Below are 20,151 nucleotides of genomic sequence, written 5' to 3' on the forward strand. Positions count from 1 at the left end.
TCTTTCGCCTGCTGCTCTACGCCAAGTGCATCAGATAAAACAAAGCCAGAGCACAAAAAGGCACGCAACAGGATCTGGGAAGGCAAGCAAGCTCTGAGAAGCAAAGCAATAATCCGATATATATGCCATCAACCCCTCAGCTTGTTTTGGATGCTGGGTCAAGTTGGGACCAACCAACGCCAAGTGCGTGTTCCTTCCATTGACGCCCCCCTCTCCCATGCTCTCTCTCTCTGTATTTGGGGGACCCAGTCATGTGGCCATAAATCATGACAGGGACACATCGCTGTGTGTGTGCGCGCGCCTGCAGAAACTAAACATAATCAAGTAACAACATGCTAGAACCAAACGGGTGGTGGCATGGGAATGATGAGGTAGACTGCAAACACAGGTAAACAGCACTGGAAAACATGTAGCGGATCTTTGGTAAACAGTACGATATGTCTGGCGGAGATGGTGCGGGAATCCATTGAGGGGAGGCACTGCTCGCACTGTGCCGCTGTACTAGGAATGGTGCTGGAATCACCTGCATCACTGTTACTGCAGCACTCCGTATAAACAGTGAAGAGCAATTGTATAATCAATACATATAGTTGGTAATGCTGAATCAAGGCACACCCTATGATGATACTGTATAATCCTTTGTTAAACTGTACGAGCACAGACCTCATAGAGCTGCAAATTATCGGGAAATAACAAGCAGCAAGTTTTTAGAAGAAAAGACATACAGACAGACAGAAAGAAGATGACCCAAACAGCAGTCACAGATCAATATATCTCCTCTTGGTATACCAAAACCACATGAAAATCCATGGTGTCCTTCCCAAACCCATTCCACACACCGGAACCTAAAAACGTCTAGATTGCCAACGCAGCCACCATTCCCCCCCGGCTGGATTTGGTTTGGTTTGCTAAATACCACCCACCAAATTCCCTAGTCAAAAGGAAACATGATCAACCAGCAGGCAGTGAGCATTTGACCTCTTCATCAGGATTCAAAGGACCACCAAGATCAGGGCGGCGTCCTCAAGGCCTGCACGAGGAGCGCGAACCCGGGCGCCCTGGCCTCCTCCTCCAGCCAGAGCCGGCTCTCGAGCGCGCTCCTGGCGCGGAGCATCACGACGGCGCAGCCGGGCGGGTCCTGGAACCACCAGCCGTGGAGGTCCCACAGGACGTCGACGGGCGCCCCGTCCACGAACACCGTCTGGTTGCCCCGGAAGTTCCAGCGCAGGCGCCGCGCGTGCACGGCGCGCTTGCCGTCCACGCTGACCCAGAGCTCCTCCTCCCCGGGCCTGCCGGCGCCGGCGCGGCAGCAGCCCACGGCCACCTCGTGCTCCGGCGCGCCCTCGCCGAACCGGACCCGCGCCGTGTGAACCGCCCCGCCCGGCCGCGGCGCCGCCGCCACGACCCGGTCGGTGCGGGACACGGGGAGGATGGACCGCGCCCAGGGGATCTGGCCCTCGAACTTCGCCTTGATGAACTCCGCCGCCAGGTCGCCCACGGCCAGCACCACCTCGGCGCTGGCGACGGCGACGACGTAGAACCCGGAGGCTGGCTCCGGGGACGGGGACGAGGCCGGACTGTACCTGGCGGCGGTTAGGTCCCAGAAGAGAGCGAGCGGGGGGATGTGGGTGGATGTGGAGGTGGAGGAGGGGAGGCAGTAGGTGCCCCTGCGGCGGCGGAGGAGGACGGCGGGGGACGACGCGGTGGGTCCGGCGAAGGAGAGCGTCGGGGGCCCGTGCCGGGAGTGCGACCAGGTGAGGCGCAGCAAGAGCGGCGGCGACGACGGGGCCTGCGGGGTGGCGCGGTAGGAGATGGCGACGGAGAGCGTGGCCGGCGGCGGCGAGGAGGTGGTGGAGGAGGAGGAGGAGACCGTGAGCGTGGACGCCGGGCTGGTGCAGGCGACGCGGACGGCGCCGTCGGAGACGCAGGAGGCCAGGTCCCGCACGGAGGTCGGGAGGAGCAGGCTCGACGCGCTCACCATTCCTCCGATCTGCGCGCGGTGAGGAGGCGTGGGAAGTGAGGGGGGGAGGGAGGGGAGGAGGCGTGCGTGCGACTCTGTGATGTGAGAGAAGAGGTGGGGACTGGACTGCGGGAGTGGGCGTTATGGATGGGCGACCGGCCTCAGGTGGTGGGCGCGGGCGGCGACGTGGCAAGGCGACCGGACGGGCGCCGCTGCAGCCTGCAGGCAGAGAGCACGAGAGAGCCGACTGGTAACTGCCGGAGCGGGGCGGCGGGCGAGGAGGAGGATGCTTCGGTTTCAAGGCTAGCGGACGACGTGCTGGCCGTCGGATCAGGGCGCGCGGGGGTTCATTCCATTCATGGCGCGCGCTTCTCCTCCACGCGAACTCCCAACTTTGAGACCAAAGCTTGTCGGACGGACCCATGGGATTTGCAGACCCCAAACTGTACTATTGCTATAAAAAAATTACGAATCCATTTTTAATCAGAAAAAAACTTAAAACAATTCTTTTTAAAATTAGAAAAAATTGATTCCATTTGTTAACGTTTCGTACCGCCGACTGATAAATCTGTAGCCGTTCCTACGGTCTCTAGCACTCGAATCAAAGTCAGAATTTATACTCGTTCAACAAACACGCCCAGTGGCGGATCTAGGATTTGACCACTGGGTATGCGATACAAAAAATGTCTTATGCAATTCGATAAAACTACGATAACAAATCTTAATACAAATTGTTCAAATGAAATACTATACCATGTGCATATATATATATATACCATGTATATACTATATGTATATATACCATGTGCATGTGACACTGGTTTTGCAGGGTATGCCGATGCATACCTGGCATACCCTGTGGATCCGCCACTGAACACGCCCCACCTCCAGTTCAATATATTGTTTGACATCACTCTGACACCTATGCATCATGAGAACCGAACAACCACCCTGCTAGACAAAGCAGGGCCGGCCCTGAGGGCCTGTTTGAAAATGCAGTTTTAAAATACTGTAGTTTTGAGATACCATAGTTTACAATTGTACATGACATAAATACTACGGTATTGGTTTACCACGGTAAAACTGCAGTATTGCTCAAAACTGAGATCTGTTTGGTTATATTGGAAAAACAAAGTATATGTAAAGAGAAGAGAAGAAAACTGAGGTCCTGAGTGGAGTTTCGAAAACTCCAAAAATACCACAGTTTTGGATAAACCATGGTATTTAAAACTGAGTTTTGACTGTACAAACCAAACACCTTTTGAGCTTCAATACTATAGTATCATCAAATACCATAGTATTGTTTCAAAACTGCAAAAATACTACAATTCCAAACAGGGCCTGAGTGTGTCTGTGTGCAGCCATCCTAGGCTTCCAAACCTACGGGTCCTAAATATGTATCAAACTATTTTAGAAAAATGATGATGGCTCAGTTATTTTTAAGGGAGTGTTAAACAGAAAGCTCTATCTCATAGACTTTTCGGATATAGACTTTTCGAATGATAAAGTTGTCACACTCTAATTTAAGGGTAAATCCGGTTGCATGTCAAATGTATACTAGAATCAAATATCATATATATGATGTCTTATGGTACATAAATCAATATCATATCTTTATTATATAATAGAATTTTCATACAAATAACTAAATAAATAAACTATATGACGACAACGATCCTTTACAACCATAGTTGACTAGGAGACGACAACCTATACCTCTCCGAACTCATCATAACATCCTTCATTCTCCTCATCTTGCAGTACCTATTCTTGACCTGGCGTGATTATAGCAAGAGTGAGCTCACATACATTAATTTCTCAACATGTGTGGGGAATAATGTGCATAAGCTCACTTATGGTGGAGGCTCAAGAGTAGTGTAAGGCTTACCAAAGAAAATAGTTAAGACTGAGCATTGCTTTTCAATAGTTGGTCAAAATTTTATTAGCAATTACTAAGTGTAAGCGTATACCAACCCAACTAAATAATTGATCGCAATAAAGAATAACTCCCACAATGCAATACAAATGACATGTTTAAGTTTAATTTCATAAATTACTCATGTGAGGATCCGAGTCGCTCATGACTGTTGTCACACCCGGTTTTAGAAGGCAAACCGAATGCGAACCATGTACGTGCCAGGATCAGTTATTCACGTACACAGCAGTTACATAACATGGACATCATCACACAGTGCTCAAAATGGTATTAAAAAGGGAAATAATAGTTGATTACATCATACGTCTGAGACGTCCACATAGTCCTTACAATAAAAATCAAAGTGCGGAAAAGAAACGTAGATAAACGCGGCCTTCACAGGCAGCCGACTGGGGGTTGCCGCTAACCCAGGCCTAGAACTCGTCGTAGTCTTGGAACTCCTGGAAGTCTCCTTCCACGGCTTCATCTTCTCCTGAGCAGTGGTTGCAATGCTGACAACCTGGGGATGGGGTGTTTGGTGTGTAGAGCAAGGGTGAGTACACATCAACATACTCAGCAAGTATCCTGTTTGGCTGTAGTGGACTAGCTTTATGTGGGGATAAGTCAAGCAGTTGCTTTTAGTTGGTCAGATTATTATTTACTAATAGAAAGCCAGGTTTTATCATTAACCCAAGTTATTAGCCCGATGTACCCTTTCCAAACGGAAAGAAATACCACTTACCAGTACCATAGTCATAACCAAAACCATCGATCTCATAACCACCTGTACCATAATGTCTCTGATCAAGTACCACTAATCACTGGAGCTCCCTTGGCCGCTCATAACCGCGAGCACGGCTGATATATCAGTTTTCAAACACTCTGCAGAGGTTGTGCACTTTACCCACAAACTGTGATTCCCTTTCTGCCCGGAGATCATGACTCTCCATTGATCACTACCAAGGTGACCCAGCAGGGCATCACTACGTGGCCTTTACAAAGATTCCCCGGGGCTGTAGCCACCCGTTAGGTTTCCTAAATGCACCGCACTCCTCCCCAAGGGGCGAACCCAAACTTGGCAGAGCGAGCCGCATACACCGAGCCCCATTGACGGCACGACGGCTAAGTGATCTACACCCCGGATCCTCTAATTATTCAGCTAAGGGCATCCCATTCCACCCTCATGGTTGCACTGTTTTCCCGGGCGGTCATCCATAGAACAGGTCCTTACGGAGAGGCACTCAAGAAACCGCTCGAGCCCCCTTGAAGACCACAAGTACGACATCATAATAAGAGAAGGGAAAACAGCGTATCATAGATAATCTCATCATGTTCATTGATTAGAGTTTGAGCAATAGCATAAAACTAAACAATAATAATCCAACCCAAATAGGTAAACAAGGACATGGATAACAAAGCTAGTCAATCCTTAGGCATAAATGTGTAAAGCGGGAGGTGAATTAAAGAATGAATAGGACAGAGATAGGTCAAGGGACACTTGTCTCCACCAACCAACTGCTGCTCAGGGGCTTCTCCTGCGAGTTCCTCGGGCTCTTCAACCGGATCGTTCTCTATGCGATTGCAAGCATACATACATTCATCCATTCAAATTAGGAAACAAACAGTACACCATACAAGGGAACAAATAAAGTGAACACGCATAGAATATCACATACGATAATGAACTCACCATGGTTAGAAAGAAATGGGAAAATGTCTCGCGAGAGTTAAAGCTTATGCCCGAGACACACTACGGGTAAACGAATAACTAAACGCTACGTGCTCTAGTTCCAATTGGTTCTAACAAAAGAATTAGCTACATGCACTAATGTAAACGTGACCACTTTTAGTAGATTAACATTTAATGAGATAGATGATTAGTTATACAAATTAACTAACGTAACCAATTTCCAAATTGAGACTCCTATCTTATTAATCTAAACACGTGATTAGCGCGCATAGGACACAGGGGGGTAGACGGGGACACGACGGGTCGTGCCAAGGCACTGCGCACTACGCGAGCACGCGCGCGAGGCCGCACGCACATGCCACGAACTAGTCGTGCGCACGTCGGGGCCGAGCGCTAGCCGAGCTCAAAGCCGCGTGCCATAGGCACGCTGGGCCGAGCTCGAGGCCACGCCGGGGCCGTCACGACGCGGGCAAGGCACGGCGGGGCGAGCGGGCAAGCACGCCAGGGTGAAGACACAGCCGACCACCACGCCGGGGCGGGGACGGCGCGGCCGTGTCGGGCACGGGGCGGGGCTCGCCGGGGACGGCCGAGCCGGAACCGGGCGCGGCGGGGGGTCGAGCAGGGGGCGGGCTTGCCGGGCGCAGCCGGGGGCGGCCAGGGCGAGGCCGGGGCGGCCGGCAGGCGCGGCGGGGGCGAGCGGCGGGGTTGGGCACGGGATGGGGTGGGGCGAGCTCGAGGCGGCGAGGCCGGAGCGCAGCCGGGCTCGGCCGGGCACGGTGGGGCGAGGGCGGCCGGGGCGCGGGCGGGGAACGCCGCGCCGGGGAGCGGCGCCGGCGGGCGGGGGAGGGGGGGAAGGGAGGAGAGGGGGGGGCTCACCGGAGGGGGCGGCGCGGTGGCGGCGGCGCCGGGGGAAGGGGCGGTGGCGGCTAGGGTTAGGGGAGAGAGAGAGTTGGGGGAGGGGGGAGGGGATGACGGGCGGGGCCCGCGGGGAGGGAATTTTGGAAAAAGAAAAAAAGGGGGGGCGGTTGGGCCGACTGGGCCCAAAGGGGGGAAAGGGGGTGGGCGCGGGGTGGGCCGGCCGGAACGGCCCACGGCGGGGGGGGGGGGGAGGGGAGGCTGGGCCGCCGCGGGGCCCACGCGGGAAGGGGGAAGGGGGGGCGGCTGGGCCGCCAACTGGGCCGGCGCGAAGGGGAAGGGGGCGGCTGGGCCAAAAGAGAGAAAAAGGGGGGGGGAAGAAAAAGAAAAGGCTTTTCTTTTTCTAATTTCCCTAATTCCTTATATGCCTAACTCTTCAATTCACTCAACCAAAAACAAAAGAGTGCATAATCCGGCATGATGCAACAACCAAAAATAGTTCTAGGTTTTGGTTACACAAGATGTCGAGCTAATTCTCGCTATAACTTTTAGAAAAGATCAAGGCTTAGCGAGAAGAAAAGGGAAAAAGGAAAGAGTAACGCCTGAATTTGGTGAGAGAAAAGAAGAAAAAAATCTACCCCCAAATTCAGGGCGTTACAAACCTATCCCCCTTAAAAGAATCTCGCCCTCGAGATTCAGGGTTGGCTAGCAAAGTATTTAGCCAACAGATCATCTTCACGCTCCCAGGTTGCTTCTTCCTCTGAATGGTGATTCCATCTAACTTTGCACATTTGGATGGCCTTCCTTCGGGTGACTCTGTCTGCAACCTCAAGGATCTGCACTGGCTTCTCAACGTAGGTCAAGTCCTCCTGGACTTCGAGACCTTCCACTGGCAACTGCTCTTCTGGCACACGCAAGCACTTTTTCAACTGAGACACATGAAAGACATCATGCACAGCGGACAAATTCTCTAGTAGACTGAGCTGATAGGCCACTTCTCTACGCCTTGAGAGAATTTGGTGCGGACCAATGTAGCGGGGTGCTAGCTTGCCTTTGACTCCGAACCTTCTGACTCCTCTGATCGGTGACACTTTCAGATAGACAAAATCTCCGACTTCGAAACTCAGCTCTCTTCTTCTTGTGTCTGCATAGCTTCGCTGCCTCGATTGCGCTATCTTCAGATTCTCTCGAACCATCCCGATGTTCTCTTCGGCCTCAAGCAAAATGTCTGGCCCAAACACTTGCTTTTCTCCAGGCTGATCCCATTGCAACGGAGTTCTACAACTCCTTCCATAGAGCGCTTGAAATGGTGACATCTTCAAACTGGCCTGGTAGCTGTTGTTATAGGAAAACTCTGCATAAGGCAATCTCTTGTCCCATCCGGATTGATCTTGCAACGCACAGGCTCTCAACATGTCTTCAAGAATTTGATTGGTCCTTTCGGTCTGGCCATCTGTCTGCGGATGATACGCTGAACTGAAATTCAGATGTGTGCCCAAGGCTTCATGCAACTGCTGCCAGAAATGAGAGGTGAACTGCGTTCCTCTGTCTGACACTATCTTCTTTGGCACACCATGAAGACAAACGATCCAAGACATATACAATTCTGCCAATATTGCACTGCTGTAGTTGGTCTTGACAGGTATGAAGTGGGCTGACTTGGTCAAGCGGTCCACTACTACCCAAATGGAATCGTAGCCGACTCGAGTGCGAGGCAATCCGACTATGAAATCCATACCGATTTCGTCCCGTTTCCACTGAGGGATCTACAACGGTTGCAACAATCCAGCTGGTCTCTGGTGCTCTACCTTAATTCTTCGACAACTATCGCACATAGCCACATGCTCGGCGATTTCCCTCTTCATTCCGTACCACCAGAATTTCTTCTTCAGATCCTGATACATCTTCTCACTACTAGGGTGAATCGAATAAGCTATCTCATGAGCTTCCTTGAGGATCAACTCCCGAATGGATTGGACATTGGGAACACACAAGCGGTCTTTGAACCATATCACACCTTCTGCATCTTCTCGAAAATCTTTGCCTCTGCCATCTAGAATCAGTCGCCGGATCTCACTGATCTTCTCATCATTCTTCTGCGCTTCTTTGATTTCTCGCTCCAAGGTAGGTTCCAACTCAACTGTGACTCCTCGCGAATTGTTCAGAAATCCGAGACTCAACCTGTCAAACTCCTTGGCCAACTCGTAAGGCATCGGACGAGCGACCATCAGATTGACTTGACTCTTCCTGCTCAAAGCATCTGCCACTACGTTTGCTTTGCCTGGATGGTAATGAATCTCCAACTCATAGTCTTTTATCAACTCTAACCATCTTCGTTGTCTCATGTTCAACTCTGACTGAGTGAATATGTACTTCAGACTCTTGTGGTCTGTGTAAACATCGCATTTCTGCCCATACAGATAGTGCCTCCATGTCTTCAGTGCGTGAACCACTACTGCCAACTCTAGATCATGGATTGGGTAGTTCTTCTCATGAACCTTCAGCTGTCGGGACGAGTAAGCCACAACTCTTCCCTCTTGCATCAACACACATCCCAAACCTGTGTAACAAGCATCACAATACACCGAGAAGGGCTTATGCACATCAGGCAAGACTAGGACAGGCGCTGTAGTCAACTTCTCTTTCAGCGCTTCAAAGGCCTCTTGGCATTTCTGGGTGCACTTGAACTCAACCTTGTTGCCTAGCAAAGCTGTCATTGGTTTTGCAATCTTCGAAAACCCTTCAATGAATCGCCGATAATATCCGGCCATTCCAATGAAACTCTTGATTCCTCGAGTATCTGTTGGCACTTTCCAGTTCAGAATGTCTGCCACTTTCTTCGGATCCACAACCAATCCTTCTTTGTTGATTATGTGACCCAAGAACAGGACTTCATTGATCCAGAATTCACACTTGCTCAACTTTGCATACAACTGGTGCTCTCGCAATCTCTGCAATACCATCTTCAAATGATCTGCATGCTCTTCTTCGCTATGAGAATAAATCAGAATGTCATCAATGAATACCACCACAAACTTGTCAAGATAATCCATGAATACACTGTTCATCAGATTCATGAAGAAGGCTGGTGCATTGGTCAAACCAAAAGACATCACTGTGAACTCATACAACCCATACATGGAAATGAATGCCGTCTTCGGAATGTCCGAAGGTCGGATCCTGAGCTGATGATAACCTGACCTCAGATCAATCTTGGAGAACACACTGGCTCCTCTCAACTGGTCGAACATATCTTCTATTCTGGGCAAAGGGTACTTGTTCTTGATTGTGACCTCATTCAGAGCTCGATAATCGATGCACATCCTTTTGGTGCCATCTTTCTTTTCCACAAACAGGACAGGGGCGGCCCAAGGCGAGGTGCTTGGCCGAATGTAACCTTTCTCTGACAGCTCATCAATCTGCTCCTTAAGTTCAACCAACTCTAGCCCAGATATTCTGTAAGCTCTCTTAAAGATGGGGGCGGTTCCAGGAAGAAGCTCTATAGCAAACTCAACTTTCCGCTCTGGTGGCATACCTGGTAAGTCCTTTGGAAACACATCCGGGAACTCAGACACAACCTTGATCCTCTCAATTGGATCTGCTTCACTGCTATCAACGGCCATCTGATAACAACTTCCTTTCTTTGGCTCAGGCGGGACTAACTCGGTCACCACTTCCTCTCCTAGTGGAGACACCAACTTGATTGTCCTCTTATCACAACTGATAACTGCCTGATACTTATCTAGCCAATTCATCCCCAGGATGACATATATTCCCTGAGTACCCATTACTATGAGGTTGGCGGGAAACGCTATCCCCCTTATTTCCACACATACATTCAAACAAATGCTATCGGCTTGAATTCTACCACCGGCTGAGTCAATTTGAATGGGGGTTGACATGGTAGTAATTGGAAGATTATGTGCTTCTACCCATGATGCAGTAATGAAAGAATGTGTTGCTCCTGTATCAAATAACACTTCTGCAATATGGGAGTCGACTGGGAACATACCTACTATCATGCCGGGGGTCTCCTGAACTGCTTCAGCCTCCAAGTGGTTCAGTCTCCCATGATTATAGCGCGGTTGAGAGCGGTTGCCTGCTCCAGGCTGAGACACGTTCTGCTTTGCTGGGGCATTGGGGCCTGACTGCTGCTGGGCTGCCTTCTTCGGACATTGCATCACCCAGTGGCCTTGCTCTCCACAGTGAAAACATGCTCTGTTTCCAACCTGAGCTGGTGCTGCCTGACTGTTCTGCTGGGCTGCTGGGGTAGGAAGACGAGGTGCCTGCTGATTCTGCCTCTGAAACTGACCTCCTGACTGATTGCTCTGACGGTTCTGATACTGATGCTGAGGATACTGCCTTTGGAACTGCTGATGCTGCTGAGGTGGACGCTGGTTCTGCCTGAACCGCTAAGGTTGATTGCCTGAGAAACGAGGATGATTGCTGCTTCCAGGCTGGGGTCCACTGATCTTGCGCTTACGATCTTCCATCTCCTTACGCTTCCTCTCCGTCATGATTGCTCTGTCAATCAGGTGCTGGAATGTTGGGAAGGTGTGATTCATCAGTTGGTATTGCAGAGGGTCAACCAAGCCTCTCAGGAAACGGTACTGCCGCTTGGCGTCGGTGTTGACATCTTCAGGAGCATAGCGAGACAACTGCAGAAAACCTGTCTCGATACTCACTGACAGACAATGGCCCCTGCTTGAGGGCCAGGAACTCCTCCTTCTTCACTGTCATCAGACCTACAGGAACATGGTACTGACGAAAACTTCCTCTGAACTCTTCCCAGGTGATGGTGTTGGGGTGGGCATGGGTGGTGAGGTAAGACTCCCACCATGACTGAGCTGCTCCTCTCAACAGACGGGGACCATACAGGACTTTCTCCCTATCATCGCACTGAGCGGTATGCAACTCCCGCTCCACAGTGCGCAGCCAGTCTTCAACATCCATGGGGTCAGAAGAATGAGCAAACGTTGGTGGATGACCTTTCATGAATTCAGCACGCTTGTCTCTGGGCATCTGAGGCATCTGAGGCTGAGGTGGTGCCTGCTGCTGTTGTTGCTACTGCTGCTGCTGAATGGCAGCCAGAGTCTGACCGATGGCTTGAACTGCCTGAGTCTGCATCAGAAACATCTGCTCGATCGACATCGGGGGCGGGGGCGGCAGGTGCTGTTGCTGGGGCACCTCCTCCTGTTGAGCGGCTCGCTCCTGCTGAGCACGCCTTCCTCCTCTACGCCTGTTCTCTGACATCTGCAGAATGCAACCACACATCAGAACTGATCTGGCAAATCTTGCAGCATAAGAAAAGAGTATAGAATTCTTCAACAGCACTGAACAGATGAGCATCTTCACTGATCTCCAACACAGACCACACAGCTTCTCAAATAAAGAGGAAAGTGGAATAAAAGGTTTCCCAACTAGATAACTAACTCTATTAACATAATAGGTAAACCAAAATGCAGGGGATACCCACATTCTGGTGACAGTCATTACAAAGATCCAAACCAAACATAGTTCATCATGACAAACATAAATGCACAGGATATAGCAAACTACCCTGTCTAACTAAGACTAACTAAAAGCAAGACTAACGCTAAGACTGTAGCTTATACGTATATATATTTTGTATTAATTACAAGATCCAACTCTAACGATCTATGGTTCTAGATTTATCTTGGTCTTGCAGTCGGGGTTGCCATAAGACTGGCGTCCACGCCGAGGTGAGCGGTACGGGTGCTGAGTCCCGACGGGAGCGGGGGAACCATCGTCCAGGTGACGACATTCCGCGCGCTCAGCCCGCAGCAGGGCGATCTCAGCACGAGCCCTACTCAGATCGTCTAGCGCATGGTCCAGCTCTGTGTTTAGCACGGCGGCTAGGTTGACTGTGCTGCTCAACCTAGGATTGCCCTCACCGACGGGTGAGACAATCACGCCTCCTGTGCTGCCAGATGGACGGCAGGGGTAATACTTCAGGTCGAGACCATCAGCTACCCCACCGAGAACCGAGCAGTAGTGCGAAAGCGCACGCCGTGCAGCATCTTGCATGGCTGCCTCAGCTGAGTCCCGCTCAGAGATAGAATAGTGCTCTGAGCAGGCCTCCGCACCCTGGAGACTGTTCTCCGGACGACGCACCAAACAGGTCGCCTCCCAGCGGTCCGGGTAGACCCCGCGACTATGCTGGTAGACCACACAGCGATACTCGATGGACCAAGTACGCCGGTTAAGTGCCCGACGTAGCAGGGTGTCGAGCACATCATGGAAGTGACACCCGCGAGCAGCGTCGCGAGTGATGGGTCGAGCAACCCATCCTTCTGGCTCCTGGTCAGCAGAGAAGTCGGTGTTGTGGCTCGAGCTGTCGTCGCCACCTCCGTCGTCTGGGTCTCCTCCAGCAGCTACTCCAGAGGCTGGGGCGCCCAGTGGTGGTGCAGGGGGCGCCTCCAGGGGAAGCACAGGAGAGCAGCTCCTCACGGACTCTATCTCCTGTTGGAGGGAGAAGGAAGAGCCCTGCTGCTCCAGTCGTCGACGTCCCTGCTCCTCATGCAGGCGGTGGTGCAGTCTCTCCAAGTGACTGGACTGTCCGGCCACGGGACGGCGAAGCGGACGCTCAGCAAGGCGGGAGGGTAAGAAGGGGATGACAGACTTTCGTGCAGTGTGTCTAAGTCGAGCCATCTATAAAAGACATCGCAAGCAAAAGGGTGAGAACAGAATTAATATGACCAGCAAACAATGAACCATAAATAAATGAAGGATTAGAATAAAACACAATTTTCAGCAAGGTATAATATATACTAGAACATAGGTTTGGTCGGTATGACCAACTTTTGAAGGGATATCAAAGTCAAGGCAGAGACAAAGGTCTATAGTCCTTAGAACGACCATTCTACTCTAGGTTAGCGGTCCTACAGTCAGCCTGGCTCTGATACCACTTATGTCACACCCGGTTTTAGAAGGCAAACCGAATGTGAACCATGTACGTGCCAGGATCAGTTATTCACGTACACAGCAGTTACATAACATGGACATCATCACACAGTGCTCAAAATGATATTAAAAAGGGAAATAATAGTTGATTACATCATACGTCTGAGACGTCCACATAGTCCTTACAATAAAAATCAAAGTGCGGAAAAGAAACGTAGATAAACGCGGCCTTCACAGGCAGCCGACTGGGGGTTGCCGCTAACCCACGCCTAGAACTCGTCGTAGTCTTGGAACTCCTGGAAGTCTCCTTCCACGGCTTCATCTTCTCCTGAGCAGTGGTTGCAATGCTGACAACCTGGGGATGGGGGGGGGGGTTTGGTGTGTAGAGCAAGGGTGAGTACACATCAACATACTCAGCAAGTATCCTGTTTGGCTGTAGTGGACTAGCTTTATGTGGGGATAAGTCAAGCAGTTGGTTTTAGTTGGTCAGATTATTATTTACTAATAGAAAGCCAGGTTTTAGCATTAACCCAAGTTATTAGCCCGATGTACCCTTTCCAAACGGAAAGAAATACCACTTACCAGTACCATAGTCATAACCAAAACCATCGATCTCATAACCACCTGTACCATAATGTCTCTGATCAAGTACCACTAATCACTGGAGCTCCCTTGGCCGCTCATAACCGCGAGCACGACTGATATATCAGTTTTCAAACACTCTGCAGAGGTTGTGCACTTTACCCACAAGCCGTGATTCCCTTTCTGCCCAGAGACCATGACTCTCCATTGATCACTACCAAGGTGACCCAGCAGGGCATCACTACGTAGCCTTTACAAAGATTCCCCGGGGCTGTAGCCACCCGTTAGGTTTCCTAAATGCACCGCACTCATCCCCAAGGGGCGAACCCAAACTTGGCAGAGCGAGCCGCATACACCGAGCCCCATTGACGGCACGACGGCTAAGTGATCTACACCCCAGATCCTCTAATTATTCAGCTAAGGGCATCCCATTCCACCCTCATGGTTGCACTGTTTTCCCGGGCGGTCATCTATAGAACAGGTCCTTACGGAGAGGCACTCGAGAAACCGCTCGAGCCCCCTTGAAGACCACAAGTACGACATCATAATAAGAGAAGCGAAAACAGCGTATCATAGATAATCTCATCATGTTCATTGATTATAGTTTGAGCAATAGCATAAAGCTAAACAATAATAATCCAACCCAAATAGGTAAACAAGGACATGGATAACAAAGCTAGTCAATCCTTAGGCATAAATGTGTAAAGCGGGAGGTGAATTAAAGAATGAATAGGACAGAGATAGGTCAAGGGACACTTGCCTCCACCAACCGACTGCTGCTCAGGGGCTTCTCCTGCGAGTTCCTCGGGCTCTTCAACCGGATCGTTCTCTATGCGATTGCAAGCATACATACATTCATCCATTCAAATTAGGAAACAAACAGTACACCATACAAGGGAACAAATAAAGTGAACACGCATAGAATATCACATACGATAATGAACTCACCATGGTTAGAAAGAAATGGGAAAAGGTCTCGCGAGAGTTAAAGCTTATGCCCGAGACGCACTACGGGTAAACGAATAACTAAACGCTACGTGCTCTAGTTCCAATTGGTTCTAACAAAAGAATTAGCTACATGCACAAATGTAAACGTGACCACTTTTAGTAGATTAACATTGAATGAGATAGATGATTAGTTATACAAATTAACTAACGTAACCAATTTCCAAATTGAGACTCCTATCTTATTAATATAAACACGTGATTAGCGCGCATAGGACACGGGGGGGGGGGGGGGGGGGGGGTAGACGGGGACACGACGGGTCGTGCCAAGGCACTGCGCACTACGCGAGCACGCGCGCGAGGCCGCACGCACATGCCACGAACTAGCCGTGCGCACGTCGGGGCCGAGCGCTAGCCGAGCTCAAAACCGCGCGCCATAGGCACGCTGGGCCGAGCTCGAGGCCACGCCGGGGCCGTCACGACGCGGGCAAGGCACGGCGGGGCGAGCGGGCAAGCATGAGAGCACCTAGAGGGGGGGGTGAATAGGTGATCCTGTGAAACTTAAACTTATAGCCACAAAAACTTGTTAAGTGTTAGCACAGTAATTGCCAAGTGGCTAGAGAGGAGGTCTTGCACAAAGAATTCAACACAGAGAAGACACAGTGATTTATCCCGTGGTTCGGCCAAGTACAAAACTTGCCTACTCCACATTGTGGCGTCCCAACGGACGAGAGTTGCACTCAACTCCTCTCAAGTGATCCAATGATCAACTTGAATACCACAATGTTTTGCTTTGCTTATCTTTATCCCACTTGCGAGGAATCTCCACAAATTGGAGTCTCTCACCCTTACACTTAAAGTTCACAAAGAAGCACAGAGTAAGGGAGGGAAGCAACACACACAAATCCACAGCAAAATACGCACACACACGGCCAAGAAACGAGCACAAAAGACTATCTCAAAGTTCTCACTAGAACGGAGCTCGAATCACTGAGAATGACAAATGAATGCGCAAAGACTGAGTGTGGATGATCAAGAATGCTCTAAGGTTGCTTGGTGTACTCCTCCATGCGCCTAGGGGTCCCTTTTATAGCCCCAAGGCAGCTAGGAGCCGTTGAGAACAAATCTGGAAGGCCATCCTTGCCTTCTGTCGTCGGGCGCACCGGACAGTCCGGTGCACACCGGACACTGTCCGGTGCCCAATTTCCTTCCTTAAATGGCGAAGCCGACCGTTGCAGATGCGGGAGCCGTTGGCGCACCGGACATGTCCGGTGCACACCGGACAGTCCGGTGCCCCCTTCCGACCGTTGGCTCGGCCACGTGTCCCGCGCAGATCGCGCGGCCGACCGTTGGCCCGGCCGACCGTTGGCTCACCGGACAGTCCGGTGCACACCGGACAGTCTGGTGAATTTTAGCCGTACGTCGTCGGCGAATTCCCGAGAGCGGTCACTTCGCTCGAGCCAGCCTGGCGCACCGGACACTGTCCGGTGCACCACCGGACAGTCCGGTGCCCCAGACCGAAACAGCCTCTTGGCTGTACACAGCCAACTCTTCTCTTTTCTTCTTCTTTCTGTTTCTGATACTTAGACAAGTATATTAGTATACAAAACCAATGTACTAAGACTTAGAATCATACCTTTGCTCTTGATTTGCACTTTGTTCACCCATGGGCATAGATTCACATTTAAACACTTGTGTTGGCACTCAATCACCAAAATACTTAGAAATGGCCCAAAGGCACATTTCCCTTTCAATCTCCCCCTTTTTGGTGATTTATGCCAACACAACATAAAGCAACTAGAACAAGTGCAATATCACTTCAAAAATAAAAACTCAAGTTTATTTTGATTCAATTTGGCATATATGGATCATCCTTTGCCACCACTTGGTTTGTTTTTGCAAATCAAACACAAAATCCTATCTCTAAGTCAAATCCACTTGTATAGACATAAAGAGAGGTTTTCCAAATAAAATTGATTCAAGATTCCAAAAACTCCCCCTTTTTCCCATAATCAACACTTCTCCCCACAAGAGGCCAACTTTTGACAAAAGAAACAATGCAAGAGTTTTGACAACACAAAAGCTCTAATCTACTATTTTCAAAATTTCTCAAGTGGTAGCTGATCCATTTATCACTTTGGCCTTTATTTTCTCCCCCTTTGGCATCAAGCACCAAAACGGGATCAATCTCGGCCCTTTAACCCCATTGCCTCACCAAAATCTTCAATTAAGAGCAAATAGGCAATAAGAGTCTAAAGATGAACTTGGAATAAGTTACCCTCTCATCGGAGTGCAGTGGAAGTCTTTCATGGTCCAAGTCCACCTTTTTCCTTTTCAATCCATCTTCGAGACTAAATCATCAAACTCAAGCACATGGTCAGTCTTCAAAGGGTCAAGTTGTAACATATCTCCCCCTAAACATGTGCATCACTTTGCAACGGACTTGTGAGGTCCAGGGAGTGTTTGTACAACTTGAGCACCATAATAAACAACAAAATGCAAAAAGGAACATGATCAAAGGCATAAACACACGTATGCTATAAATCAATCTAGGTTCCGCGAATCTAAGACATTTAGCTCACTACGCAACCTGCAAAAGGTCTTCTCATCTAGAGGCTTGGTAAAGATATCGGCTAGCTGGTTCTTGGTGCTAACATGAAACACTTCGATATCTCCCTTTTGCTGGTGGTCTCTCAAAAAGTGATGCCGGATGTCTATGTGCTTTGTGCGGCTGTGCTCAACAGGATTCTCCGCCATGCGGATAGCACTCTCATTATCACATAGGAGTGGGACTTTGCTCAGATTGTAGCCAAAGTCCCGGAGGGTTTGCCTCATCCAAAGCAGTTGCGCGCAACACTGTCCTGCGGCAACGTACTCGGCCTCAGCGGTGGATAGGGCAACGGAGGTTTGTTTCTTAGAGTTCCATGACACCAGGGACCTTCCTAAGAATTGGCACGTCCCCGATGTACTCTTCCTATCGACCTTACATCCAGCATAGTCGGAGTCTGAGTATCCAACTAAGTCAAAGGTAGACCCCTTTGGATACCAGAGCCCGAAGCAAGGCGTAGCAACCAAATATCTAAGAATTCGCTTCACCGCCACTAAGTGACACTCCTTAGGATCGGATTGAAATCTAGCACACATGCATACGCTAAGCATAATATCCGGTCTACTAGCACATAAGTAAAGCAAAGAACCTATCATTGACCGGTATGCTTTTTGATCAACGGACTTACCTCCTTTGTTGAGGTCGGTGTGTCCGTCGGTCCCCATCGGAGTCTTTGCGGGCTTGGCGTCCTTCATCCCAAACCGCTTCAGCAAGTCTTGCGTGTACTTTATTTGGGAGATGAAGGTGCCGTCCTTGAGTTGCTTCACTTGAAACCCAAGGAAGTAGTTCAACTCGCCCATCATCGACATCTCGAATTTCTGTGTCATCACCCTGCTAAACTCTTCACAAGACTTTTGGTTAGTAGAACCAAATATTATGTCATCGACATAAATTTGGCACACAAACAAATCACCATCACATGTCTTAGTAAAAAGAGTTGGATCGGCTTTCCCAACCTTGAAAGCATTAACAATTAGAAAGTCTCTAAGGCATTCATACCATGCTCTTGGGGCTTGCTTAAGTCCATAGAGCGCCTTAGAGAGCTTACACACGTGGTCGGGGTACCGTTCATCCTCGAAGCCAGGGGGTTGCTCCACGTACACCTCCTCCTTGATTGGCCCGTTGAGGAAAGCGCTCTTCACATCCATTTGGTACAACCTGAAAGAATGGTGAGCGGCATATGCTAGCAAGATACGAATTGATTCTAGCCTAGCCACAGGAGCAAACGTCTCCTCAAAGTCCAAACCTGCGACTTGGGCATAACCTTTTGCCACAAGTCGAGCCTTGTTCCTCGTCACCACCCCGTGCTCGTCCTGTTTGTTGCGGAACACCCACTTGGTTCCCACAACATTTTGCTTGGGACGAGGCACCAGTGTCCAAACTTCATTGCGCTTGAAGTTGTTGAGTTCCTCCTGCATGGCCAATACCCAATCCGGATCTAGCAAGGCCTCCTCTACCCTGAAAGGCTCAATAGAAGAGACAAAGGAGTAATGCTCACAAAAATTAACTAATCGAGATCGAGTAGTTACTCCCTTGCTAATGTCACCCAGAATTTGGTCGACGGGATGATCCTTTTGAATCATCGCTCGAACTTGGGTTGGAGGTGCCGGTTGCGCTTCTTCCTCCATCACGTGAACATCTTGTGCTCCCCCTTGATCACACGCCTCCTTTTGATGAACCTGTTCATCATCTTGAGGTGGGGGATGCACCGTTGTTGAGGAAGAAGGTTGATCTCGTTCATCTTGTTCCTGTGGCCGCACTTCTCCAATCGCCATGGTTCGTATAGCGGCCGTCGGAACATCTTCTTCATCTACATCATCACAATCAACAACTTGCTCTCTTGGAGAGCCATTAGTCTCATCAAATACAATGTCGCTAGAGACTTCAACCAAACCCGATGATTTGTTGAAGACTCTATACGCCTTTGTATTTGAGTCATAACCTAACAAAAACCCTTCTACAGCTTTGGGAGCAAATTTAGAATTTCTACCCTTCTTCACTAGAATGTAGCACTTGCTCCCAAATACACGAAAGTAAGATACATTGGGTTTGTTACCGGTTAGCAGCTCATACGACGTCTTCTTGAGGAGGCGATGAAGGTAGACCCTGTTGATGGCGTGGCAAGCCGTGTTCACGGCTTCCGACCAGAAACACTCGGGGGTCTTGAATTCTCCAAGCATCGTCCTCGCCATATCGATTAGCGTCCTGTTCTTCCTTTCTACCACACCATTTTGCTGTGGTGTGTAGGGAGCGGAGAACTCGTGCTTGATCCCTTCCTCCTCAAGGAACTCCTCCACTTGAAGGTTCTTGAACTCGGACCCGTTGTCGCTCCTTATCTTCTTCACCTTGAGCTCAAACTCATTTTGAGCTCTCCTAAGGAAGCGCTTGAGGGTCCCTTGGGTTTCAGACTTATCCTGCAAAAAGAACACCCAAGTGAAGCGGGAAAAATCATCAACGATAACTAGACCATACTTACTTCCTCCTATACTCAGATAGGCGACGGGTCCGAAGAGGTCCATATGTAGCAGCTCCAGGGGTCTTGATGTTGTCATCACATTTTTGGTGTGATGAGAGCCTCCCACCTGTTTCCCTGCTTGACAAGCTGCACAAGGTCTATCTTTTTCGAATTGCACGTTAGTCAAACCTATCACGTGTCCTCCCTTTAGAAGCTT

At 49.8% G+C, this 20,151-nt stretch overlaps 1 protein-coding gene across 1 annotated transcript; it reads right to left on the reverse strand.

Moving 5' to 3' along the window:
* Positions 1-763: 763 nt before the first annotated feature.
* LOC100275926 (uncharacterized) lies at positions 764-2,060 on the reverse strand. The gene has a single exon (NM_001149858.2). It carries the CDS (start codon positions 1,979-1,981, stop codon positions 1,010-1,012), a length of 972 nt encoding a protein of 323 aa, NP_001143330.1. The 5' UTR covers positions 1,982-2,060; the 3' UTR covers positions 764-1,009.
* Positions 2,061-20,151: the final 18,091 nt, after the last annotated feature.

The sequence above is a fragment of the Zea mays genome, chromosome 2, assembly GCF_902167145.1.
Source record: "Zea mays cultivar B73 chromosome 2, Zm-B73-REFERENCE-NAM-5.0, whole genome shotgun sequence".
NCBI lineage: Eukaryota > Viridiplantae > Streptophyta > Magnoliopsida > Poales > Poaceae > Zea > Zea mays.

Bases quoted from the DNA above. Each gene is read 5' to 3' on its own strand.
- LOC100275926 (NM_001149858.2), bottom strand. From the start codon at position 1,981: ATGGTGAGCGCGTCGAGCCTGCTCCTCCCGACCTCCGTGCGGGACCTG.